This window comes from Anas platyrhynchos, chromosome 28, assembly GCF_047663525.1.
Source record: "Anas platyrhynchos isolate ZD024472 breed Pekin duck chromosome 28, IASCAAS_PekinDuck_T2T, whole genome shotgun sequence".
Classification (NCBI taxonomy): Eukaryota; Metazoa; Chordata; class Aves; order Anseriformes; family Anatidae; genus Anas; species Anas platyrhynchos.
In genome coordinates, this window is record NC_092614.1 from 5,820,702 (window position 1) to 5,848,583 (window position 27,882).

A 27,882-nucleotide genomic window follows, 5' to 3' on the forward strand; every position below is an offset into this window, starting at 1 on the left:
AAATTTTCAACGAGGCCAAACAAGGGGAAAGCATGGGACACTTACAAAAGCTATCTTTTGTGACAGCAAAACAGACGGGCATTCAGCTGCAATTTTTAAAAGGAGTTGGGCAGCCAGTTCCCTTATGTTCCTTCAAAAACTGCAGCTAAATTAGGGCAGCTAATGCAGCACAGTTCACTGGACAATATCAGCACGCTCATTCATATGCATAAATGCAGATTTTTGTGTTTTCATGAGTGGTACCCTTTCCAAGGTCTGACTTTCGGAGTTTAAATTTTTCTTTTTTAAATTCAGTTGTTCTTGTCACTGAAGATCAATTCACATGCAGAACGGCAGTTAGAAACTGACTCTTTATTATACTGAACAAGGTCAAATTTTAAAAAACTTCAAGCTCTATTCCAATACAAATCACTGAAATACCCCTATTCTTCACTCTCATATCCAAAGCATATTCATTGTTGGAAAAAGAAGTCATCTCAGACAATGTTCAGTAATCCACTGGATTTAATACTTTTTTTTCCAAACTGCATCCAAAACCAGAGAACGACAACACAAACTCAAGTTATGTTCAGTGTTTTTCTTTGTCCAAAAGACTGTTCTGAATATTTATTTCAGAATGGCTACATTAAGCCAAAGCAAGAGAGCATTTTCAAGTAATGCATGTATCATTTCTTCAAAAGGAAAAAAATCCAACCCAATACTTTGAAACTGAATACAGTCACAGACATGAACAGTTAGAGTTTCAACATACATCCTCTACTAATAACAAACAGTTTCAAAGAAAATGTGCACTTTATACACAATTAAAATGGAAACAAAACAGTAATAAAAACAGATCCATCACTTTGCATTTTTGGAATGAACTTAGTGTTGGGATTGAAATACTCTACACACTTTGCTTGCTAAGAGAATTACTTACTGGTTTGGACAAAAGCTCACAGGACTGACCTGAGACGGTAACTTTATGCAGGTAATGGTTTAGATCATGAATTAGGAAAGGGCTGATATAAACAACAGGTGAAGCAGCTGTTGTGAACTGATTGCAAACAGGTTTTATGCCATTACCAAGAAATGGCTGCACTGATGCAGTTTGCATAGAGAGCAACAGGGGGAAAGAATTTTAGCTTCTTGCCATTCAGTTGATGAAAGGGAGTTCTGAAACCACCACAAGGGGTTAAGGGCAACACAACCCTTTTGGGAAGCTGAAAAGAACAACTGAGATGCAGCGCTCAGGATAATGAGTGGAATGTAGCCATGAATCTGTGTTTATCTCCAGGCTCCAAACGTCTTTCCCTAGTACTTTCTGACAACATGTTTTTCACCCAACTTCTCCATTACATGCAGCTCTTTGCTGGCAAAGCCTCTCTGCCCATCCTCAGGCAGCACACTTCTCTTTAGACTCCTGTTTAACTGGATGAACACTATTAATAAACTTTCTCACCCCGCACAGCTAGTCCCATCTCACCAGCTAGCCGTCCCTGCCTGAAACTCCACTTCAGCTTTTAGAAGTGGGTATATACTTACTGAGTTTATCATCTAAAAGACATCACCCGGAAACTTCTCTGCGTTAAATTCAGAGGTTACTCCTCTTCCAGCACAGAGCCCAGGATGTTCTGTTAAACAAAAAGCCAGAAAGCAAGTTTTCTTCCAAACCTTTCCGCTGGCAGCAAACTGGGGAAGCTCTTGCTGACGTTCTGTGGAGGGTTGCACTGGCTCTGGGCACACTTACATCTCTCTAAAGCAGAGCTGAGAGATAGCTGGGAGAGATATCTATGCCTGGACACTCTGACTGTCTGGTGTCCCAGAGCAAAAACAGACTGAGAACAATTCAGCAAAATATCTATTTTCAGCAAGTGCTTGGGTAGATGATAACTGCAAGCACACGCCTGTTTATCCTTCGTTTATATTTAACATAAAGCCTATGCTTAGCTGTTCCGCAGACAGGAATGGAGTACAGGTTTACACGTTCTCTGTGTAGCTTTACTTCTCAGTCCCGCTCCTGGTCAGACGGTAACAAGGGCACTACGGACTGAGGTAGCCTTGAAACAGAACAGTCCCCTTCCCATTGGAAGCAGGCCCCCAAAATAAATTAAATACACAAAAAAACTAACAGAAGAGGAAACAGAGCAAGGCCGTGAACACATTATAAATAATAGCAAAAAGCATACACATTTACCAACATCCCTCAGATATTAATGCTCATCCTTGCCAAAAAGACACTGCCAGAGGCGATGAATACCGCATTCCCCTTTTTCTAATTATAAATTCAAGTTTAATGCCAAAACCACAGAATGCCAAATCTGACTGGTCTCTCAAGCAGAAATCTAAATTATACATATTGCTCTGTCTGAACTAAGTTCCTCGGACATAATGGAAGGAAGAGGGGTCTGGAATAAGGCATTATCATTCATATTCGGAATGGGCTTTGTAACAGAACTTGTGCAGACAGCTTGTGTGTATGGGGTTGTGGGGGGAGGAAGGTTATTTCTTGAATGTAATGCATCGAGAAACAAAATTAACATGACTCCATCTAATCAGATTACTCTGGAAAATACAAAAATCTTACCCAAAAGGTATTGTAACAACGTGATGCCCTTGGGGAGTGGGGTGTTATGTAACAAGAGACCTCAGAAACATCTTTCCGTAGATATCACATAAATATGTGGAATTACTGAATACAGTAGTTTCTATTTACTTTATCTGAATGTTTTACAAAAGTTTGAAGTCTCTCTTCCCTCCTGTTGAGTAAAGCTTGCAGGGAGGTCTGACCCCACTCTGCATTATGGCTGGCAGGCTTGCTCTGAACACAAGTACTCTAACACACACGCATTTTTTCCCCCATTTTCCATAGGACAAAAAAATGTAGCACATAATAGCTATAGTTTGACACTTCCGTTTTGTAAGTAGCACATCATTTTTGTAAAAGATACAGTCAAGAGCACCATTAGCAGATGTTTTCCAAATCTTTCTCTGCCCTGCTATGAAGTGACTGGCACCCATGGGCTGCCTGGATAACTGGAGACTCTGTGCTGTGTGCATGTTCAAGGCACTTCTGAAATGCAGCATAGAAAGTTTTTACATTTAAAACAAACAAAAAACAACAACAAACCTGCGGACCACAGTAATAAAACTAGCAAAATGCTAACAACTACCTACTGTTTTCTCCTTATTAATATAAAAATGTGTAACTTCAGAGATCCAGTGTACAAATACAAAAATTGTGCATAATAAATGTACTATAATACTGTACATACAGCATAAACCGTTCAATGAGAATGATTTAAATATACCTATTTGTCTCCTGGCTTGGAAGGCAGAAGAATAAAGTTCTATAATCCTAGAATATGCGTATAAACACTTTCTTAGAGCTTGAATCACTAGCCAACGGTATCCCTGAAAATAAGCAGAACCAAATATTTACTTAATGGAAGCCATTATTCAAGGGGTTGCTGGTTATGATAAACTAGGAGAAAAAAACAATATATAAACTCGGCCAACGTTAAATCCAGACACAGTTCTTTCCGTCTCCTGATTTGCTACTGGCACTGCTTTTGTTTGAGCCTGCTTTGGACTTCTTCTCTCTGGAGCTGCTGGGATTGTTTTGGTTGTTGTAAGCCTGGATCGCAAGGTCCAGGCGTTCCTGAGCCACTTTAATTTCCCTCTGCAGATTTTCCAGGTCAGCAGGAATGTTTTCTTCGTTGCTTCCATACTGCTGTTCCTGAGCTATGTTGGCTTTGTTCTGTTTGTAGGCCATTTTGGCATTGGACAGTTCAGTATATTGGATCTGATCTGGCTTGACCGCAATGTTATAGCCAGGAGGAGCAGATGGTGTATTCCAAGTAAAAGGGTAGTTATAAGTACCAGAATCTTCCAGCTCTTTTCTCTTGTTGTTTAATGTGTCCCGGATTGTGCCAAATCCTAAATGAAGCATCTCCCAGACATTCAAAAGTAAACACATACAGCTCACCCCATACATTATTAGCAGGAAAATGGTCTTTTCAGTTGGCCTTGAAATGAAGCAATCTATCTTATGCGGGCACGGCTTTCTGCTACACACAAATATGGGGCTGACCTCAAAACCATACAAAAGATACTGACCCACAAGAAATCCAATTTCAAACGTAGTCCTTGCCAGAAGCTGCAGCACGTAAATTCTCATTAGTCCATCTTCACGAATTCGTCGCCTGCCATCATGTTTTGCTTTGGCAGGGGCTGGCTGCTCTTTGTTCTCCCGTTCACTTTCCAGCTCTATTTCTGGGTACATCATTGGGTCTTCCTCGTGGTCATCTTCAGCTTCCTCTAAGCCACGGTGTTGTTTCCAGCGCGTTGAGAAGCTTTTACTTCTGATTCTTCTGTCAGCTTCGCTGTGTTCCACCATCCGGGCAATTTTGTGAATTGCGTAGCCTAAATACATCACAGATGGAGTGGCTACAAGAATGATCTGAAACACCCAAAATCTCACATGTGAAAGAGGAGCAAAAGCATCGTAACAAACATTCTCACAGCCAGGCTGCTCTGTGTTGCACACAAACTTGCTTTGTTCATCATAATAAATGGATTCTCCTCCCACAGCAGTTAGGACAATCCGAAATACAATCAACACTGTCAGCCAGATTTTGCCAACAAAGGTTGAGTGATTGTGGATCTCCTCTAACAGACGGGTCAGAAAACTCCAACTCATGGTGGTCAAATAATTTTATCTAAAAAGAAACAAACAAACAAAATCCCCAGATGTTTGAGTTTATCGGCTTAAGCCTAAATGCCACAAATATTCAGTTAAGAGAATTAGCCTAGAATTTTACAACCAAACACACAAGTTTTGTTTGTGCTATCACCTGCTATCGGGAAACTCCAGCTGCCAGGATTTGCTTGAAGATCCTGTGTCTCCTCTGCAGGCTTTTGAGAAGTCCACTACACATATACATAAATAAATAAAAAAAGGAGTTAGCTGCCATTTCACAAACAAAACTTGTGTTCAAAGCTATTTCCAAGCAGAAGAGAAAGACACAGCTGCTCTGTATTTCAAATGTTAAAAATAACATTTACACTTCGGGCTGAAATCTCCTAAATATAGTGGAACAAAAGCTCAGCTCCTGTGAAATTTTATGGGCACCACTGGCTACGTCCCACCACTGAAATTAGGATTTGTTTTAACTGCGTGAAGGCATCCAAGAGCTGTTGAAGTCTGAGCTGGCAATGTTGGCCTCCACCATAGACAGTGGAAACAGTTCTATCTATGGAGCAATGCCAGCTGCTGCAAGGCAGAAACAAATTGCCCAGCCAAAGCCTGAGAGGCACGCAACTGCTATTATCTTTGTTCTAAGGACAGGACAACCTTATATAGATTGTGACCTGACCAATGCTGTCCTGCAGCTCTAAGCCAGAGACGGCGTGTGACCCAAGTGACATCTCACTTCTAACCTTATGGTCAAAGTGCTCATTCTGTGTATTTTGGCTCAATCCCTCAGGGAGGCCAACAGTCTCCCTTTAAGACACAGAAGACCTTAGTATATGTATCTCGTAGTGCCACTGGGAGAGTGGAAGGAAAATCTAGTTAAAGAAGATACCTATTAGTTAGCAACCAATATAAGTTTGTAATTTTAATAGTAAAACAAACAAACAAACAAACAAAAACACACTATCAGTGGAAACTCAGAGCTAGGACACTGCGAAGTATTATAATGAACAAAAAGCTAGCAACACTACGGGCCTACCTGGTGCTTTAAGTAGTAAACCTGGTAAAACATAAGGATAGAAAGAAACATTTGACATTGCTGTAGCACAGGAGATATCTTTCAGTCCTCTGATGATGTTAAAGATGTAATAGTAATAGAAATTTTCAAGTCAGAAAAAAATGAGGAACACTTGGTCAAAGGTTCAGGATCTTGCTAGGAAGAAGCAGGGCAAAAAGTAGTATTGAGACCCTGGACTTCAGGAGGGCAGATTTTGTCTTCTTCAGGGATTTAACTGGAAGAATTCCATGGGTTAGCACCCTAGAAGGAAGGGGGGTCAGTATTCGAGTATCACTTCTTCCAAGCTCAAGATCAGTGCATACCTATGAGCAAGCAAAGGGGCCAGGAGACCTGCATGGATATGCAGGGAGCTCCTGGTGAAGCTCAAACAGAAAAAGGAAGTTTACAGCATGTGAAAAAAGGGACAGACCACTTGGGAGGAATATAGGGACACTGCCAGAGTATGCTGGGATGTGACAAGGAAGGCCAAGTCCCAGCTGGAATTAAAACTGGCAAGGGATGTCAAGGACAACAAGAAGGGCTTCTTTAAATACATCAGTAGAAAAAGGAAGATGGGAAAATGTCGGCCCACTGCTGAATGGGGCAGGTGCCCTGGTGACAAATGATATGAAGAAGGCAGAGTTGCTGAATGCCTTTTTTCTTCAGTCTTTACTGCTACAATCAGCCCTCAGGAATCTCAGATGCTGGAGACAAAAGAGGAAGTCCAGAGAAAGGAGGACTCTCCCTTGGCCGAAGAAGATCAATCCCTATTGCTAGACCACTGGTTATTGCTAGACCACTCTCCATCATCTCTGAAAGGTTGTGGAGAACAGGAGAGGTACCTGAGGACTGGAAGAGAGCCAATATGACACCAGTCTTCAAAAAGGGCAAGAAAGAGGACCCAGGCCACTACAGGCCAGTCAGCCCCACCTCCATCCCTGGAAAGGCGATTCAATAGCTCATCCTGGAGGTCATCTCCAAATCTGTGGAGTATAAGAAAGTGATCAGAAATAGTCAGCATGGATTCACCAAGGGGAAGTCATGTTTGACCAGCCTGATATCCTTCTATGATGAGATGACTAGTTGGGTAGATGAGGGGAGAGCAGTGGATGTGGTCTGCCTTGACTTCAGCAAGGCTTTTGACACTGTCTCCCATAACATCCTCATAGACAAGCTCAGAAAGTGCAGCCTAGATGAGTGGACAGTGAGGTGGATTGGCAATTGGCTGGATGGCAGAGCTCAGAGGGTTGTGATCAGTGGCACAGATTCTAGTTGGAGGCCTGTAGCTAGCGGTGACCCCCTGCAGTCAGTACTGGGTCCAGTGTTCAACTTATTCATCAATGACTTGGACAATGGAACGGAGTGCACCCTCAGCAAGTCTGCTGATGACACACAGCTGGGAGGAGTGCCTGAAACCCCAGAGGGCTGTGTTGCCATTCAGAGGGACCTTGACAGGCTGCAGGGTTGGGCCGTGAGGAACCACATGGAGTTCAAAAAGGGCAAGTGCAGGGTCCTGCACCTATGGAGGAAAAACCCCAAGCACCAGCACGGGCTGGGGGCTGACCTGCTGGAGAGCAGCTCTGCAGGGTGGGACCTGGCAGTCCTGGTGGACAGCAGGCTGACTGGGAGGCAGCAACGTGCCCTTGTGGCCAAGAAGGCCAACAGGATGCTGGGCTGCATTCGGAAGGGTTGCCAGCAGCTCAAGGGAGGTGTTCCTTCCTCTCTGCTCAGCCCTGCTGAGGCAACATGTGGAGTATTGTGCCTAGTTCTGGGCTCCCCAGTAGCAGAAGGACGTAGAACTACTGAGTGAGTTCAAAGAGGGCTATGGAGATAACGAGAGGAATGGAGCAGGGACAGGGACAGGCTGAGAGAGCTGGGCCTGTTTAGCCTGAAAAAGAGAAGACTGAGGGGAGACCTCATCAATGTGTATAAATATCTGAGGGGAGGGTGTCGGGAGGATGGAGACGGTCTCTTTTCTGTTGTGCCCAGTGACAGGACGAGAGGCAACAGGCACACACTGAAGCACAGGAGGTTCCGGCTCAGTAAAAGGGGGCAATTATCAGCGAGGGTGACAGAGCACTGGGACAGGTTGCCCAGAGAGGTTGTGGAGTCTACTTCTCCTTCTTGGAGATATTCCAAACCCACCTGGATGCCATCCTGTGCAATGTGCTCTAGGTGATCCTGCTTGTCAGGGGGACTGGACTAGATGATCTTCAGAGGTCCCTTCCAACCCCAGCCGTTCTGTGATTCTGTGAAAGGTCCTAAAACCAGAACTGGACAAATCTCTGGTATTCTAATCTTAAAATTTATTTGGTCTCAAAGCAGAGAAATTTGAGGAGACTGGAAGAAAACTAAGATTTACATCTATTCAACTTCTTCCACACAACTACAGAGTTGTTCACAGGCAATGTAACGAAATTTGAAGGGATGCAATCAATGCAGAATAAAATCTTTAATTGAAAATGCAACAGCATGGGCATGATGTGGTTGGGCTCTGCAGAACATTTGATTTATTACTTCATAACAATGAGAAAAAAAGATAGCATGATAGAGTATTAAAAAAAGCACACGTTAAGAGAATTAAAGTTAAAGATCTTGAATAATGATTCCCACATTAGAACAAAGATCAATCACTCTTAATTACAGCAAGTCCTACAAAGACTAGAAACAGGTCTGGCAACCAGTCTGCTTTTTCCCCTGAACAGAAAATGGCTGCTGACAAAATCCACAAACAGCCCAGAAGTTTGCAGACTGATAAATAAAGATAAGAATATCGGTGATGCAAAAAAAACACATTGTTTGAGAGGCTGAGTCTGCCGAAACAACAAAAAAAAATGCTTTAGCCAAGCTTAATGCAAGGACATAGAGCTAAGCAGAAGAACAAGTAAGAGAGCAGTTACTCTGGACAGCAGTTAATAGGAAAGGGAGTCAGGGTCCTAATGGGCAAGGGTGTCAATGAGTACTGGCAACAGAACAAAAGTGATTAATGCAATCCTTGGTAGTGTAGCATGCAAACAGGAGCAAGAAGGGTGACCTTACCTCCTTATTAGCGAGACAGCATACAATGTCCGTGCCTGCATCCTTCAAGAGTTGCTTAAACGTCAGAAAGTGAATGTAGCAGTCTCAAAGCCATCCGAAGAATGGGGAGGATGCCTGAAAGTGAAAGATTTAGAGAGTTCAATTTGTTAAGCTGGGAAACATGGGAAGAAAGGGATGGATTACTGGTGATTCACTTAACCTAGTGTCCGTCAGTTGAGCATGCAATCAACCTAAGGCTTATAATCGACGCTCTTCTTAGTAGGAAACTATACTACCACTATGCCATAGACAGAACTGGCTGAAAAAAAAAAAAAAAAAAAAAAAAGCATTTTAATGGGTAAAAGAGACCAGAGGAGTCCAAGCCCAAGCTTCAGGCTCTGACCCCTTGTCTCAGAAAGCTCCCCGACTTCAGCTTTACAACCCTGAGTTCTACGTTACAGCAAGATGTGAGAGGCTGCTTCAGACCCCTGTGCCTGGCATTTTGCAGTGGCTCTTTTAGATTAGGACTCAACACGGGTAGCAGAGGCTGGAGATACTGTGTGCTTGAGGACACTCCCATATGCCAAACAGAGAGCTCAAGCGACACCTGTGTCCAAACCCAGGGAACAGAGTTAAGAGCCACAACACTCCCATTCACACCGAGATGCTTTATCAATCCAGGCACCAAACAAGAACATACAATGGCACGCGCATGTTGCTAGCTGATGTGTTTTAACTTAGCAATGAGGAAAAAAAAAAATTTAAAAAGGGGTTAATTTTCACTCACTGACAACGTTAGGGCCAAATTCTTTTCTATAAGGAAGCTACTGAGAAAACTCAAAAACAAACACTGTTGCCAGTTTTAATTTGGACTAACAGCAGGAACCAGCCTTTAACTTTTCAGGTGGCAGTGTTCATTCCTGCATGGCTGCTAGCAGAGAAGATTTAAATTAGAGCAGTAGCCATATGAGAGAGGAATCTGAATCTTGAGCTTTAGATGAGCTGCTACGTTGGGGTGGCACCATGTTTTTCAAGGTACACGTCAGCCTTGTCAAGGTGTGTGTTCTACCTGAGGACAGCATCACAAATGCACACAGACACCAACAATGCAGACATTTACATTTCGATTAACCACAGCCTTCAGGTGAGGAAGCCATATCAGCTATATATTTACTAACCAAGATTTCTGTTGATTAGAGAGCTCTTACTGCTACAATTTGAAGGTGCTGAACAGCTCTGTTTCTCTTTGATAGCAAATGTCATTTATTCTAAAATTAGTTTCAGTCCAGAGCAGCACAGCTGATACAAATATGGGAAAATCCACCAGCTGGCAAAGAATGTTTGGCACCTTCTTTGTCTTTTAGGAAACCTTTAGGCTCAAGAGAAACGACCTGGCATTATCCCGCTGTTCTACTGAGGTGCTTGGCCCATCCTAATGGGAAGTAACTGGAAAAAAGTTATAAACAGGATTAGGCACTTAAAATTCTTGAGTTTCATGAGATCAGCCAAGGCTAGAGAACACATATTTCTGCCTCTACAACATGTGTACTGTAGGACCAGATATACTGCAGTAACCTTCACCTAATGTACACTTAGTGTCTCCCAGATTTGTTGTTCTGGCAACATTTAACTCAATAATTTTCCATTGTTTGAAGCAAAAGTCTATGGACACTGACACACATCTGAAAAAGGCAAAATGTCAGCAATTTCAGCTAATTTAAGTCATGCCAGAAAGTGCATTTGAGAGAGACTTTCATTCCTTGTATTTGTCATAAGCTCATCCCAGCACTTAGAGCAGAGGCGGCTCCTTGGAGCAGACAGGACACGGGATGCAAGCAGCACGATGCTATCTCTGACAGCGAGCTGGCTCCTGTGAATTAAAGTTCTGTGCACCAGCTCCCAGCAGACACTGACATGCAAAAAGGAAAAAGAAAAAAAAAAAAAAGAAAAGAAAAAGAATTTGGAGCAGGCACATGGAAAAAAAATCATTTTCAAGTTAACAGTTTCACTGCAGGAAATCTCCGAGCTGATTTACCACATCCCTGTTGTTCAAACACTGACACAAGCACTGAACAGCCCCTTGCATGAAGCTTCTCCTGTCCAGCCTGTGTGAGCTTCTGAATGTGTTTAAACACGGGATTAATTTCACCTTGTTCCAGCTTTTCAGTCTAGCTGTAATAGCCTCCCTGCGGTCAGGGAAGAAAACATGCCTCTGAATGGCAGATTACTCAGCTACCTTAAAATCCTGTCTCCAGGTGAGGTGACCGTGATGCAGCAGGGACAGGAGGAGTGGAGGCAGCTTGGCCCAGAGCAGCTCCTGGGAAACGCTCCCTGCGATGCCTCCGTGCCCCGTGACATACAGCACCTACAGCTCGGTGCGCCGTGCGACAGCCAGGCTTGAAGAACAGGCTGTCAAATCCCAAAAACCTTCCATAACCCAAACCCCTTCCGAATCCGAAATGCCTTCGTGATGTCCGACACCAGGCTCCGGCTGGGCAAGCTACACCCAGCTTTGGCCACGGCTGCCGGGCTGCTGCCAGGGCACACAGGCAAATCCTGCGAGACCCTTCCCCGACCACAGCCAACCCCAACAGGGGCTTCAGCTCCCAGCTTGGTTTCCCCTGCACGTACCTGAGGCACGGCACAGCCCCGTGCTCCTTCTTGCCCCGAGATCCAGCTCCCGAGGGAGAGCAGGAGCCGAAGCTCTCGATGCCACCGACCCTCAGCACGACACCGGCACCTCGCTTAAACAGCAGGCATAGGAGAAAGCCTCTGAAGCCAAAAATGATCATTACAGGGAATGTTTTTATAGGAGCACTCTTTTTTTTTTCTTAAAACATATCCTACCGTGTCATCCTAATTAAATTTGATTAATTTATTGCTGAAATATTTGTTTTGTTTTGTTTTTAGGCAGTGTAAAAAGATGTGTGCTGATCAGAAAAAAATCAAGAATAAATGCATGGCAATTCTGTTGATAATCAAAAGAGGTTTCATGCTGCATGAAAGTGAAATTAGGCCCAGAGGCTAATTAAGATAGGATTTGAATTAGGATGAATGAATAATTAGCATTATTCATTCAAATCTCATTTACATTGAAATGTAAGAAACTGCATGATTTACAATTTTTGAGGAAGCACAGCATTTTTGCATTATTTTTTTTTTTTTAAACCTGGAAAATGAGTCAGAACTCACTATTAAGAAGGAAGAAAGCCTCGGCCAGACCCAGCACCGGCAGGGTACGAGCCCACCATGCACCCAGGCTGGCAGTGTGCTCCCAGCAGCTCCAGCACCCGTCCTCCCCGGGGGCACAAGGGGAAGGATCCGGGGGATCCTCCTGCGTAACAGAGCCCAGGCAGCTCCTCGCTTTCCTCACTTGCAAAGGAGGCACACTCAGTCACCATTACCTTTATTCCTATGCTTTAAAGAAGTGTTTGCAGCACCGTGTAGCTGAAAAATGGTATGAAAACAACTGCACTGATTTTTATTTTTCTTTTTAAATCTGTATTATGTAACATTTCGGAGTTAAAAGCCTGGTACTTTTTGGACAAAACACAATGCCTTCCTGAGGAACTGGAAGTACCCAGTCATCTCGTAAGCCTCATGGTGGCAAAGCAGAGAGAGCAGTTCCGAAAAAGCCACGGCATCACCATCAATTTGGGAACAGCTTCTGAACAGCGCCTTGAAATCCAAGGCACGTTAACAAGGTTCTGCTGATCCCCAGACCAACCCCCCCGAGCCTAAAAACCCCTTCGTCAAACGATCAGACCGCAGATTCTGTGCGGAATATAAACAGCATCCTGAAATGCGGGTAGGAGGTAGAGATATAATAAGATTCTTGTGCTGTCAGAAAAATAAAGATGTCAAATACGTATCTTTTTGAAAATCAACACACATATATCCAGCCAAGCATTCAGCTTAAAGATAAAGTGGAATGTGCAGCTAAGACATGAACCTCCAGTAGCCTCAGAGTGCCCTCTAGGTAGTGCTAACATGGAAAGCCAAGTGACAATTTTAGCAACACTCCCCCGCAGTGACACAATTCAAACAAAATTGTTGCATGTTCTGTGCTGGCCAGAACGAGCATTTACTTCACCTACAGCAACCAGGACACGGCGTTTCCAGGGCAGACACCTCGGAGCACACGAGATCCCTTCCGAAGAGCAGTGCCCATCAGGGCAGCTCCAGCACAGGGACAGGACAAGCTGCAAGCCCCACTCAGGTGCACTGGGGACTGGAAACCTTCATCAAAAACAGAGGCTGAGCTGTCGAGTCTCTGTCATGTCGAGGGATTTTTGGAGTCCTGCTTTTGGGTCCCTGTCAGCCTGTGTCCTTTTATACAGGCTCAGCACTCAGTGCCCTTCAAAGCAGCGGGGAAGAGGTGGCTCAGCTGCAGAGTGGTACAGCAAGCTCCCAACTTGGGCATTTCTGTAGCAGCTCGGGACAGAGCTGTCAGAAGTGCAATAAATTTAAGGAAGTTGCGCTTCAGATCCATCCTACATGACTTGAGACACCAAGAAACTTCAGAAGCAAGCCCCAGGTGATGCTGGCGCTCTGATGTGAAATATAATAATGGAGAAAATAAACGGGTCAGCAGATTACACAACGAGACTCGGCATATTTGACAGTCTTTGCAAGGAAACACTCGATCCTCAGGGCAGTAAGGCACAGCCTCAGACCAAACCTGGGCTGTAGCAGCATGGTACCGGGCTGAGGCTTGTGTGCCAGTAAGCCTTGTCCCTTCACGCAGTTCGATGGATGAAGAACTGCTGCTGGAGCTCACACAGCCACCGGGCTCACTCTGCTCAAGCTCTCCACAGCACTGTCTTTAGTCTGAACACCTCTCGAGTCTCACACACTTCAAAGCATTTCTCTGCAATGTAATCTAAGCCCACGAAGCCCAGGTCATTTTGAACAGCTCCTATACGAGCTGGCCTTACGCAGCACCGGCAGAGGCCCACCACCATTTACTGACTCGGGCTCTGCCCTGCGCTGGGCCCCAGCATTGTTGTGCTTGTTCTTCTCTGCACAGGAGTTGGGAACATACACGAACTCCTTCCCTGTGTCAGACACTGAAAACAAGGCATTACAGGGTTTGAAAAGGTCAATTTCTTTTTGAGAAAAGATTGAATCTGGACCTCAGGCCATATGAGAGGAAACAGCCAAGCCTGGTGTTTCAAGGCCAAGTTTTAACCAAAACCTGACCCAGAGCAGGCTGTCTGCACACAGCACAGCCAGGGACTGCTACACTCACCCTTGTAACATCCAAGGTCAGCAGTGTGTCCTCAAGAACAACTGTTCCTACCAACACAAATGACTAACCAAATTGCTGAGTTGGGCCATGATGGATTCAGGACTACAAAATACTCCTGGCTGAGCTGTTGGCTCCCTTTATTCCACACGAAATGGATTCTGCAGGCTTTTCTGAGAGATGATCAGAGATACTCAGCACTCATCTTCCAGATACCAAGAAGTTCTCGCCAGGAGCTGCTCCCAGCTAGATATCCTTTCGATGAGATAACACGTGCTCCTTGGCTCAGGACATGAAGTGCTACCACTTGATGAAATGCTTCAGAGCTAAGCATGCCAAACGCCCAACAAGTCCAATGCTGTGACAGCTTCATTTTAAGCAACAGAAGCACCCACTCACCTCAGTCATTCATTTATACTTCGACAACCTCTGGTTTTCCTTGTGCCAATATGCATTACCCTAAAAAGTTACAATATTCTGCCAACTTGCAGTTGAAACTACTAATTCTATCTGCTGTTTTCAGCCTACTACCTCAACAGAACTCCAGGGCAGGCTCCTGAGCAATGGCTATAGACTCAGACACATCCTGTACTCCAAGGATGCACTTTTGGGGAGTTGCCTTTCACAGGCTCATTGAGTCAGTGGCAGGGACCTCTAGAGATGCCCAGCAAAACATGCTGCTCAAAGTGGCAGTGATCAGAGCGGGCTGTCAGGACCACGTCCAGTCGGGCTTTGAATACCTCCGAGGATGGATAATCCGCAAGCTCCCTGAGCAGCCGGCTCCGACATTGCCCACACTCACAGAAAAAAGTTGTTCTCCCTCAAAGTGGAATTTCCTGTGTTTCAGTCTGTGTCCATCACCTGCAGTCCCTGCACTAGGTGTCACTGAGAAGAGGTTGGGACCACAGCAGTAAAGCTGTTTTTCCTCTAAGAATGAATGTAACAGAGAGGAAAGGTTATACAGAGACTTGAAATACACAGAAAAGTGATATTGGGACATAAAACCTTTTCCATCCACAGTGCAGGCTGAGTGCCCATATAAGCTTGGGTGTGCAGTCACCCACGACACGCTGTGTGCAGTGCTATATAAACAATACCTAACAGTACAGCATTTTTAACATTTTAGTAGCCCATCACACCTGTGTCCTCAGCAGTTATTTTAGCATAAACAGCTATGGGCAGTGAAAGGGTAAGGGTGGAAAAGCAATACAATGGGGAATAGCACAAAAGCCAGGTACCAAGTGACAAACAGCACTCCAAAGTGACAGCAGGCCTGGGTTACTGTACACACCTGCTGACTAATCCTACAGGTTCAGCTCACTTCGGGACTTTAAGCTCCTTTCAGAGGGAAAAACAGCATCCTCCGACAGGCCCAGCACCACTGCTCGGGACTGCACTGGAGGCAAACAAGCGAAGAGCAGACCCCAGGTGAACCACAACAGTTTGCACGCTCAGAATGCAAATTGGAGCACAATGCCCTACCTGAAACAGCCCTGCACGACGGACACATGCTGCTGCAGAGCAGCCACCTTTGTATGTGCCTGAGCATGTGAGCACTTATAGGGTCCCTCTGCCTCCCTCGCAGCGAGGTCTGAGGTTGGCCTTCTTCACCCGCGCACCGTTTCAGGCAGGCATCAGAGATATTTCCCCATCGTGACGTGATCAGTGACTCAAATAACCACAAAACCCCTCTAACCACTCCGAATTCCACTGCAGCCAACAGCACCACAGCTTTTCCCCACCAGGCTCCTCTTACACGCTCAGAGGGATGAGTGTCAAAAGAAAATGACACACTCGAGGCAGCTGACCCAAATATCACCCTCACAGCCATTTTGGGAGAAAAAAAAGAAAAAAAAAAAAAAAAAAGAGAGAAGCCAAAAGAGAACAATTCTGTCTGCTCCTGTAAGTCAGAAGCTCTCAGCTGAGATGGAGACACTGGAATGGGTATGAACACCTAATTCACCCAGCACCGTATTATGACAGGAAAAAGGAACTCTGCTAGTGCTTGCTTCATAAAGAAGCCTCAAAAACTGGCGTGAATGACACACAAATACAACAGACACCCCGTGCCATGACACTGTCTGCCACAACGCCCCCGATCAGTCACTCTGCAACATTTAAGAATGGCCGCGGTTTCGCTGTGACCCAGATTCCAAGAGGACTGCTCTTTCCCAGCTCTGTCAGCTGGTCTAGCAAGAGATGCCACCTCTCCCTACAATGGCATCACTCAAATCCATGTAATTGTTTCCTCAATGGCAGCTTTGTAACTTGACTGTACAGAAAAGGATGTTCTGAAGGCAAAAGAGGAGTTTGCAATGGAATGTGTATTCCAAATCCTTACCAGAGACCGCTTCACAAGATGTCCCGCACTTAAATGAGCTCTGCTAAACCTGGTCAGGACTTCCCACCTGTTCAGACAAAGGGCAGGACAGCTTTCCAGACCTCTGTGACTTCACACGGCTGTGAGGCTCCTCAGGCAGAAAGCACTAACCTCAGGAAGATGGAAGCTGTCAGCAGCCGGCTAAGCCAGGAGGCCGCCTTCTCGCCGTCGGTTACTGCAAGGTACCGGCACACCGCAGCTATGCAGGAGGGTCGTGCTGACCGACAGCCAAGGACAGAGAACCCCAGACCTCCAAAAGCACTTTCAGTATGACCGGGTATCCAGCCTGCACGTGGCTGGGTGCAGTGCAGATCACACAGATGCTCCTTCCAGAGTGCCACGCGAAGAGGAAGCTCTGCGCTAGGACAAGGTAACGGCAGAAACACGAGCTTGTCAGGCAAACTGTTTCTTCTGTCACATACTGCCTGCTGCGGCAACTTCCTAAGCTGCAGAAATAATTGAGAAGTTTGTTTTACTTAATCTGTTTTCAGTACAATTTGTTTTGAGGAAAAGGAGCGCGGTGAATCCGAGCAGATTGCTGAACTGTGATTAAAATTTTACTCCGGCTTGAGTTCAATGGGAGTTTGAACAGCTTTATTTCGCCAAAGATAAAAAATACAGAATATTAATGTGGATAGAAACTTACTACGTGAAATGTTTTGTTGGAAATTATTTCCTAGAGTGAAATAAGAAGCCGCAAATTGTCATTTTCCCTGAAAGACCTGAATACGTTTACAGACCCCTTGGGAAGGAAGCTGAAGCACGGATCATGCCCTCCACGCTGCTCCTCACACAACCACCACATCAGCCGTGAGCTGCCAAAACACACATACCAACTTTTTTTTTTGCCTTCCTGAAAACAGCCACAAATAACTTTAGTTTATGAAGAACTAGAAGCCCTTTTCCCACTGTGCTTCATGGAAGAGGATGCACTAAACCAAGCACAAAGCAGCAGACAGTTAATTTCATGTCAGCTGCCTGCTTTACCCCGCCATACACTGCATCAGGCTCGTTATTAACAAGGATCATTAAAAGTGGCAGCACCTGCGATGCACATTAGCCTCCCCAATGCAGGGAAACTGCTTAAATCAGGCACATGAGCTGGAGATGTAGCGGCATACTGAAAAGCTTGGCACGTGAGTTCAGACAGACCACGGTCCCTGCTGCTCTCTGGTACTGCTGGAGATGGAGAAAAGCACCTTGACCACTGCCAGAACCGCCCAACAATGCGGAACTTCCCCCAGCTTCTTATTTCTGAGCTTTCAGGATTGCAGGCAGGTGGTCACTTCTTAACCTAACCTTGTTAGTCGCCGAATGAGCTTCCTGCCTGTGTTGTACGTGTTCTGAGCTCTGCCTGGGAGACAGCACACAGCTGCCATTTAGCAAGGCTACAGAGCCACCGAGACCCAATGTTCAGCTTCACCTCCACACCAGGTGGGCAGCAGCAGCAGGACTGCAGCACGCTGGCCAGGTTAGTGGTTTGGCCTTAGAAGACCTTGCTTAGAAAGTTACCTGTAACAGCAAAGGGTTATGAAAATTATTATTTTTTTCTTTTATAGCTAAAGAGAAACAGAAAGCAGAGCATATCAGAACAGACCCTCTACCAACACAGCCTCGTTTCAGCCAACGGCTGGAGGCCTCTGCAGTCTTTGGACAACCATTTTACTCCCAAGTCTGGCTAAGGCTTCACCATCAGTTTGCTTACAATTAATTTCCCAGTGGCATTACAAGAATAAAATACTCACGGGAATATACAAGCTTGTGAAAAAATGTTAGCACACTGGATGCTGTGGAGATAAATGCAGGCACAGCCTCATATACTCAAGGATGTGTCACAAACTACTCCTGTGATTGCTTTAGCAGTTCTCTGACGGGCTGACCACTGGCAGGCACAACCATGCTCTCGCAGAGGGGCAAGCTTGCCTTGGGAAACATCCTCACCACAAAGGACGCTCCAGCAGCTCAAGCTGCATCACTTCTCACTCCCTCGGAGAAACAGGATCAGCTGCCAAGCGAGGTAATTCCTAGCAAGGAACTGCCAATGATTTGGTGGATTCCCTTCCTAAAGTACCTGCCCCACGCTGCTGCCATCTGGCTCACCCATGACGACCGCAGCTCCTGTCCCACCACTGCTGGAGCCACAGGCAACCTGGGCGTCCCTCGAGAGGAGCCCCCCTGCAGGAAGCCACCAGCAGGAGCAGGCTCGCTTCTTCGTGCTGCTAACAGAGGGATAGTGGCTCACAGGAAAAGTGAAACGAATTCTTCGCATTTCTACGCACGGTACAAAAACCAGACCCATCTGTTCCTCTGGGGACTCTTTGGCTGACACTGAAATGGCTGGAAAAAAAAAAGAGGTCACAGAACAAAGAGCCAAAGTGAGGAGCAGCGGGTTGCCAGCCCTGGGTGGCGTTCACCAAAGGGGAAACCTGCAAGCCAGCTACAGCCTTCCTAAAACCACCTTGGTACCTGGGGACAGCAGGAGGTGAGCATGACACCACTTCTGTAAGACAAAGAAACCCTGGTGACTTGTAGGCCTCCAAACCCAGTGCTCTTCGAGGAAACACAGACAATATTTAAAATACAGACAAGAATTAGCAGACTACTGATGGATCTGTATAAATATGATGCACCAGGAAAAAAAAGAAAATCATTGAGACTTCTGTAAAGGGACTCCCAGCCTCGCGGAAGGCGGCGCAGACCACTTCAAGTTTCAAAACTTGTGGCTTCCTCAAAGGCTTCTCACAAGGAATCCGCAATGCCAAACCGGAACAGGGACTGTCCCCGCAGGGATAAACAACTGGGCAAGAGATAACAAACAAGGGTGGGAGTAAACAGTCACTTCCAGCAAGGGAGGGAGTCACAGCAATTTTTCTGGGACCAGGCCATTATCTGAGTCAACAGGGCAGTAGGAGGGTGGGCAGCGACCACGTACTCTGATGGTAACACCCCAGGCAAGGAAGTCAAGCAGCTGTGAAGAATAGCAGAAAAATATTATGGCTGTAAGTAACCTGGTAGTAACGTGGTAGATGAAATCGCATGTAGATAAAGTGAGGCATACACCAGTCAGTAATAAAATCCTATTTCACACTAAAAAGGATGAGCCCTGAGTTGACCTCAGCGCAGAGACAGAGATGCTGGGGCTGACAGGCTGCTCCAGAAAAGCTCCAGCGCTGCTCAGCACGGCCCAGGAAGCAACCAGCACTTGACCAGTATTGGAGGAGGAAAGCAGGGAGCTCAGAGCACGCTGCTGAGGCTCCGTGAGCACTGGTGGCTCCCCACATCCCAGACATGGCATCACCCACACCGTCCCCACCACAGGACAAGGACAAAACCCACCACAGGCACACGCTGGCTGATGTAGGAAGAGCAGTAGGGAAAAAAAAAAAAAAGGTTAAAGGGGCAAAAGGGTCGGGAGCTGCAAAGAACCGAGTAGCCTGGAGGTGGAATGCAGTCGATTACTCACTGCTCCTTCAAAACCGAAGAAAGGGACAGTTGTTCACGCAGTGGGTGAGTCTCCAAGCACAAAGCAGTCAAAATGCTGCGAGGGGTTTCAAAGATGCTTCTGTTGGGCTTTCGTCTCAGCCCCCACCGCGGGCCGGTGCCACACCAGGACGCGAGGCCAGGCGGCCGCCCCGGCGTGGCTGTTCCTGTGCAGCCCCGATTTGTTTCTGCCAGCAGCTCCGCAAGGCAGCACCCCAGGGAATCAGGCCTTCCAGACACCCAGATCAATAAGGGCTTGGCTACAGGCTGCAAAAAGCACAGGAGCAGGCTGAGGAATACAAATCAAGCTGGATCCTGCCGGAGAGGTGCAGATTCCAAGTGCAGTGGGAGTGAAGACTTCAAGCGAGCAAGGGACTTCGGAAGATCACTGCCATATGGCCGCATGGGACGTCGATGTGTACATCCTCCCGAGCACTTCAGTTTTGGGTTTTGAAATATCCTGGGAATCCGTCTCCAACGTGAAAATATTTCTCCTTTTAAAAATAGTTCAGCTATGCATTTGAAAGCCAAAGGAACTCTTGTACACGACTGACTGCTTTATTTAAAATTGAGGCATTTGTTAATCACCTAAAAAAACATATTTAGTGGGAGAATCATTTTTTTTTCTATTCTTAAGTAAAATCAGGAGTAAATGTTGCATCCATGACAGCATAACAGCAAGACACGCATTTTTCATATATAATTTTGTCTTTTACACCATTTAGGATCACCCTACCATCTGTACCAGCCCGGTGTGCACAACCCACCCACCCCAAGCCCCCGACCTGCACAGTACCACCCGTGTGAGGTAACAGCAAGGCTCCCAGAGCACCCAGGGAGCCAGAAACTCCCCCTCAAGATAACAGGGAAAACATCCCCACGCACAAGAAATACAATCCCCCTTCCAGGCTCTACTAGCCTGTCCAGCCCCGGGATGTCACCGCAGGACTCAACACACCCTCATGCCCCAAGAGCTGCCCGACATCCCACACACCGCCTACTTTGGAAGCACACCGTAGCTATCCTTGGTTTTAAAACCCCAAATCATCTTTCACGTTCCTTCGTTAGTTAGCTCAATCGAAAAAAAAAAAAAAAAAAAAAGTGGAACCATCAGGTTGTGTCGCGGTGCTTTTTTGGGGAGGGCTTCTGGGCTTTTTAGGAGCGAGGAAGCAGCGTGCACAGCCACCTGCAAGGCAAATCCAACAATCCTCAGAGGCAGATTAATGGCTGAGAGGAACACGGTAAAAGGTACTCAAAGGAAAATCATGAAATACTATTGTCATCCACCTCTCTGGCACTGCTGAACGCTGTGTTTGTACTTGAGGAGCACAGCAGGCAAAATGTGCCCATCACCTAGAACAAACGCCTCCTCTCCATACCTCAGCAGCATCCTGCGCAGGGTCAGGCACATGCAATCCTGGCTGTCCTCTGCCAGACGTGTAACTAAAAAGGTGAAACTAACATCCGTAAGAGCGGAAAGCTGGTATCGTGTCCTTATTTAGGCAAAAAGCTGGCTGGCTCCAACGATTTTCATCTAAGAAAGCTAATAGGGAGAAACCCCTCGCTCCTCTGCAAAGCACAAATCCCAGTTCAGCGAGACATTTAAGCACATGCCTAATTTAAAGCTTGAAAGAGATCCTCCTAATAACCGGGCTGCTTGCATATTTACTGCTAGGCACAGGCTTAAGTACCTGGATGATCTGGAAATACCCCGTAGCCCCCGGAAAACAGACTAAACCAGCTCTGTTTCTAAATTAATCACAGGGATCCAAACAGAACGGCTAATATTAAACGGCGGGGGGCTGTGTGAGCGCACACATCTGTTCAAGTTTAGGCATATAAAACATTTTTCAGCCCAATGACTCCATAGGAAAATGCCTCGTACATCAGCTCATCTGACTCAAATTTTCCATCGCATTTCCCTTGATACACTTTTGCCCATAAATACACTATTTTTCCAAATATAGCTTTTTATTTGTAGAGTAAGAATGCCCTGTATCTCGTGTTATTATAACCCCTGGGTTCTTTCTTGAAATGTAATCATTAAGAAATTATTATGGAGGTATGGAACGAAGCTACCTACATTTGCAGAAGGAAAAATGCCTTTTTTTTTTTTTCTGCAATATTTACCATTCTCAGTACTGCCTTCAGAAGCGTGTTACCCAGAAATTACTTGGTAGCACCCTACCTGCCCGGCCACACATAGCCGTAGACCAATTTAGCTCAAAATGACGGACTAAGGTGCACTGTATTTCAGAGAAACCCAAGTTTTTAAAAATCCCAACCAGATCTTCCAGACAGTCCACAATTTGGATTGACCTGTGTTACTACCCACACAGCGATAAGGATTTGTGTTTATTGTAGGAGTAGCACAGAAAAGGAAATCCAACAATGCAGCCTTCCCTTCCAAGAAGGGATTTGATGATAAACTCATTTTTGTGGCTTCTAGTAGAAAGTGAACAGTCAACCAAAAAGATGATAAACACTGGGGAGCAAACACATTGTTTATGTGTTTAAAGAGTAATTCTTTCCAGAAGCAGAATTTAAACATGTAAGTAAAATCGTAAGTAAAATCTGAATTCCTATCATTCTACCATTGTTAGCCACAGCTTCAGTCAGAAGCGAACGCAGCACGAGTACGAGGTGCTGCAATTCCAGCCCCACTGCCCACTGGAAACCCAGTGAGCAAATGGGACGGCTGATAATTAGGTGGGGTCCTGCGATAATTAGGTGGGGTCCTGCAATAATTAGGTGGGGTCCTGCACAGCACCTCCACCACCGCACAAAGCACAGTGGGGCTGGTCCCCAGAAGGGGACGTGGCCGTGGAGCAGGGACCTGCTGCCAGCAGCACGCCCATAACACGGGGACCTGTAGCTGCTGTCCCTGACCTCACGCAGGCCAGCAGCAGTAAAGCCAGAAATATATAAAAAGTGGGAAGCATTTATGAAATGTTTCTCACTGGAGTAACTCCTGTTATCTAGGAGACACTCCGAAGGTGTTTGCTGGAGGAAAAACAAAACCTGGAAGCAGCATGGGGAGAAAGGATCACCTTCAGCAAGACATCATCCACATCATCCGTCCTCACAGAGCCCGTGGAGCTGTGGGGAACAAAGGGTCCCATTATCCACCCAACTTTTTACTCCAACTGTTTAATGATCGTTACCATTGTCTGAGTCTGTGTCACCATTCAGAGGGTCCCGTCTGAGCAATCAGGCTAAAGCACAAACAAGAGACCTGTTGTAATTCGTGTTGGTTGCCTACACGCGAGAAAAAGGCTGGTGGAAATCCAAAGTGGCATCAGAAAAACAGCCCCCAAATCGCCTCCCTCCCGCTGGCACAGCGCAGACAGCAAGTCCGTAATCTCCCTGCTCGTCCCAGCCTCAAAAGGAGCAGCAGAGGATGGCTCATCACCCATCACCATCTATAGCGTGGCACTTTGGACAGGCTGCTGCGAAGGAAGAGCTGTGGCATTTAAACCCCTGGTGCTGGTGGAAGAAGGAACCAGGAGCTCCCCAGCCCTGGTGGCCACGCTCGGCTCCCACGCAGGAGCGAGGCACAGCCCGGCCGCGACGCTTCCCAGCGGGGAAAATCGGGGCACGAGTGCCCTGCGCTGCCTCACAGCGGGTGAGTGAAACCACGACGAGTTGGTGAAGCCAATGGGAGAACCCAGCTTCTGTCAAAGCTGTTGTAAGAGGACAAAGCACGGCGTTAACGGGAACTACAGCTGTACAGCTGCACAGGACGGGGCACCGCGCACCTGTGGCTGCGTACCAGTGACCGCCGGGGCAATGCTGGTGAACGGATTCAAGAACATTCACCAAAAGTCAGGGGATGAGCACAATCTGCCTGGGTTTCTCCCTTCCCATCTTCCACAGACCCCGTTTTGCTTTGAGAAGGAGCTGAGGGGTCACCACACCGTAACACGTCCTTACCCCCAGCGGGGCTGCTCAGTGAAAGCTGCGCAGGGTGCACTGAGGCTCCCGAGCAGCAGGACCCGACCCTCGCATGTCCCAGGGTCCCGGCCCGTAACGCAGCCACCAAAAGAGCCACTGTCAGGATAAAATTACTCCTGATAAAGTTTATACGTTACTTTGTTGGTCTTAAGTGTCTGAATTACACCCGCAGACAATTCCAGGCACCACAAGAAATGTTCTGGATCTCACCCTTGCTTTGCTCTGGATGGTAAAAAAAAAAAAAAAAAAAAGGCTGTTTTAGGGGAATTTTGAGGACTTGGAGGAGTTGCTGGCAGTCAACACATTACTAAGTGAACAACTCTGTACATTAAAAACTCATCGCAAACTTTCCACCACCAACTAGATTTTAGTTTAAGATTTTTGCCCTTGAATCTTGTCCTTGTCAGATATAAAACTACGCAAAGCCAGAAAAATCCTTTTAATATTTCACCTATGCGGCACAATTCCCAAACTAATTATCTTTTTAAACCACAGAAAATTCTTTAGCAAAAAACGTGTCTAAAATTAAAACCGTGAAGCACGCGCTAAAATCTTTCCTGGATTCTTACATTGGTCTGAACTTGTCCAGAGCCTTGCTGTGCCTGTGTTAGTCCGAAGCCCATTCTGCTGCTCCAGCTGTTTTCCCCACAAACACAGTTACCAGGTTTTTTCTTTCAGCCTTCCCTTTGTTGAGCAGTGGACAAGACCCGCTGGCAGCCTTCATGTCAGACGGTTCCTGACCCCTTCTGGGCTCTTCTCTAACTCGTTCCAAGTGAGCCACAGCGCTCTCAATCTACGACCCTAATTTTTCAGTTATTTACCAATTTTTGCATCACCTGCATGTTATCTGTGATGACTGGGATGTTTTCTTCCAAGCAACAAACAAGAATATTCACTTATGAAGGGCTAAGAATGGGTACTGACGGAATCCATCTAGAAAATGGGCAGAAAAGGACAATTCCTCATTTGTAATCACGCATTCAGACCTGTAAGTCGATTCAAACTCACACACCACTCAATGCTGCTGCATCAATTTAAAAAACACTTAGTTACATTGCTTTTTTTAAATAGAAATGTTTTCTATTACCGATAATCCAAAGTCTGCTCCATCGCTGATAACAAAAACTTGCAATTTTAGTCTTAAGTCCTAAAGTCCTAAAGGTAGGCACTTAGGAAGGGGTACAGCCAGTCATTACATTTTTTAATGACTTTTCACAGTTTGAACTGAATTGCAACTCGATAAAGCCAGTCTTAAAAGCAAACACAATGCTGAGAGAAGGCAGGCAATAAAGACAAGTACCACAACGAACACTAACTGCACAGGTCTTTGACCGCTGGAAAAAAAAAAAAAAAAAGAGATGGTCTCATAAAATAGATTTCATCTTAAATATAAGCCTTCAAACGTATGCCAAAGCATAACAAAATACTTTCCTTGTTCTGGTTTGCCCCATCCTTTTCCAGTTCAATTCAGAAACATTACTCTGGGCACTGTTTTCCGAGGGAAAAGACACTGCAGAAGGGTGATTCTCCTCCGAGGAACCACAGAGATATTCCCAAGCCTGACACCAAGCTCAAGACGAGTGACCGGCAGCACGCAGCCACGGTGCCCAGCCCCACCGCGCATCAGCTCAGCCCCAGCGCTGCTCCGTGCCCGGCGCTTCCCTTACCACGGCTGTGTCACAGCTGCAGGCATGGCAAAAAGCCGGTGGCCGCAGGAGGCTCAGAGCCTGCTCTCAGATCCTGGCTGCCAACACTTCACTCGGCGAGGCACCGCGTTCAAACTACGGGAACGCCGGGGCCATCCGCTAGGTACCAGCTTGGCCGCTGACCGGCGAGCAGCCTGCGCATCCGTCAGATGCAGAAAATATGCAGGAGTTATCCCACCCACCGTCACGCCCTCGGGATCTGCCTCAGTCACGAGCGCGACAGCAGAGGGAACGCAAACGCTGTCCTCACGCTCCCTCGGAACCACAAACAACGAAGTGAATTTTTAGGATTGCTGCAAACACAGATCCTGCAGCTCCGCTCAGCTGTGTGGGAAGAACGAGGAACGGTGCAATAAAGCTCAAATTACCTCTGTATTTGTATATTAATTGTCTTTAAAAGAAAAGTCTTACTTATCTAGCTTCATGTATCAGAGCAGAGCTCTCTTGTTCCCCCAGGAAAGCACACGGATAACTTCAGTGCATTCTTCAGAAGAATCCACACCAAGGAGAAGGGCACCTTTTATTTTCCTAGCCACAAGTCTTGACAACAATGTCGTTTTTTCTCATTTGCAATGAGCTCAACAAAGGTGGGTTTGGGTAACTGCACTGCCAGCAGGCTTGCTGAACGTCACTGAGAAACGGCTTTCTAACAGAAAAGGAACAGGAATTTTTTCTACCAATTATCCCTGGCTTACGGAGTGCAGAAAGCATGGAAATGAGACACGGAAATATCAAGAACAATTGCCTATAAAACGCAAGTGTTTTGTTTTCCCTCTTATTGGTAAGGGCTAACCAAACATCCAGTAGAAGAGCTGAATCCAGCGCTACCAATTGTTGCTCAAGAATCCATATTGGCCGTCCATGCCCTAATTAAATCTATACACAGCCTCCTGTTTGCAATCAATTGGATAGTGGAACAAAATTAGCACTTCCCTAGGAAGCAAGGTCTCCACAGCCAGAAAGTCAGAATGGATTCCTCCCAGCACAAAGGGAACTGGATAAAAAAAAAGTAAAATAAAATACTAAAAATAACCGTACAGATGTGATCCTTGCAAAATTTTCAAACAACAGGTGAAAGGCCTAGCAGAGGCCAAAACTTTGATAACAACAGCATCGTTATCGGATGCAAGGGCTGAATTTTTCTCTTGGCACTCTGCATTCAGACTGCCCAGGCAGAAACGCCGAGCAGCACCGCTGCACGAGTCCACCTCGAGACGGGGCTCAGCGTGTGGGCAGCGTTATAAGCGTGGACCTGGCCACGGACCGCAGGGCACCGCGCATTTCGTGGCTTGTTCTGGTGACACACCAGCAGCCGTAACGGGGAGCCCAGCGCTCGGCTCAGCCCAGACCCAGCCGTGGGTGGCACGGCCACCTCTGGGTGCTGCCAGTGCCCGGGGTGCCGCTGCTGGTGCCTCTGAAAGGATCCAAATGCCTGTTCCTAGGGGCTGATGCCTTCCACACGAGTTCTTACAGCACGAAACAGCCACGTTTACCACCGAGGGCCGCGAAACCGCTTCAAAGTCCGCCTGCTACAGCACATCTCCAACACCAACCGCTGCGATGAGCTTCTGCATCCCTTCCCTGGGGAAAACCTCGCCCCCAGCCCCCGCCGCTAAAAGCCACCTCCGGGCAGGACCCAGCGCGGGGACAGCCGCGGGTCCCCCCCCTCGGGTCACGAAGGGCGCCAGGGGCGCTGCGGGCGTGCAGCGAGGAGCCCCCCCGAGCCCTTCAGCCTCCCCTCAGCCCCCGGTCCCCTCTCAGCTCCCCCCCCCCCGGTCTCCCCTCACTCACGCCGCCGCCGCCCGTCTCCGCTCCGGCTCATGGCCGCGGCGGGCCCCGGCAGCCTCCCCCTCGCTCCGCCGCGGCGGGCTCGCCGAGCCCGGGCAAGGGGGCGTCGGGGAACGCATGCGCGGAGCCCCGTAACCAACCCCCCCCCCCCGGCCCCATGAACCCACCCACGGCGGAGCTGAGGCGGGTTTGGGGGCTGAGGGACCGTGAAGATGTTGGGGTGACACCGCCCTGGCTGCCCCCAGCCCCAGCCGGCCCTGGGATGGGGCACCCACAGCTCCTCGGGGCAGCCTGGGCCAGGGCCTCACTGCCCTCAGAGTGAAGGATTTGTCCCTTTGATCTCGTCTCAAGCCCGCCTCTGTTTAATTCTCCCTCACCCTGTCACTGCACCCCAGCAGAGCCCCTCCCCAGCTGTCCTGCAGCCCCCTTCAGGCCCTGACAGCCCCCTGGGAGCTCTCCCCAGGGACTTCCCCTCCCCAGGCCGAACCCCCCCAGCTCTCAGCCTGGCCCCACAGCGGAGCTGCCCCAGCCCCTGAGCATCCTCACGGCCTGCCCCGGACCCTCTCCAGCAGCTCC

General features: G+C 47.1%; 1 protein-coding gene and 1 long non-coding RNA gene across 14 annotated transcripts; one reads left to right on the top strand and one right to left on the bottom strand.

Moving 5' to 3' along the window:
• Nucleotides 1-486: 486 nt before the first annotated feature.
• On the bottom strand, nucleotides 487-27,462 carry GJC1 (gap junction protein gamma 1). 13 transcript variants are annotated; one of them, XM_072028686.1, is made up of 6 exons: nucleotides 25,480-25,689; nucleotides 8,772-8,885; nucleotides 7,878-7,993; nucleotides 6,575-6,715; nucleotides 4,836-4,911; nucleotides 487-4,700 (listed from the first exon to the last, which is right to left on the bottom strand). In XM_072028686.1, exon 6 carries the CDS (start codon nucleotides 4,679-4,681, stop codon nucleotides 3,500-3,502), a length of 1,182 nt encoding a protein of 393 aa, XP_071884787.1. In that variant the 5' UTR covers nucleotides 4,682-4,700; nucleotides 4,836-4,911; nucleotides 6,575-6,715; nucleotides 7,878-7,993; nucleotides 8,772-8,885; nucleotides 25,480-25,689; the 3' UTR covers nucleotides 487-3,499. The 13 variants fall into 13 exon arrangements, with proteins under 13 accessions (XP_071884787.1, XP_071884782.1, XP_071884785.1 ...); XM_072028681.1 differs by having other exon boundaries at nucleotides 7,878-8,005; XM_072028684.1 differs by lacking the exons at nucleotides 6,575-6,715; nucleotides 25,480-25,689 and adding an exon at nucleotides 27,310-27,462.
• On the top strand, nucleotides 17,454-18,468 carry LOC106016766 (uncharacterized). Its single transcript, XR_003492653.3, has 2 exons — nucleotides 17,454-17,849; nucleotides 17,938-18,468. It is a non-coding gene; the product is annotated as an uncharacterized lncRNA (long non-coding RNA).
• Nucleotides 27,463-27,882: the final 420 nt, after the last annotated feature.

Coding starts and splice junctions, on each gene's coding strand:
- GJC1 (XM_027445316.3), bottom strand. CDS start 4,681: ATGAGTTGGAGTTTTCTGACCCGTCTGTTAGAGGAGATCCACAATCAC.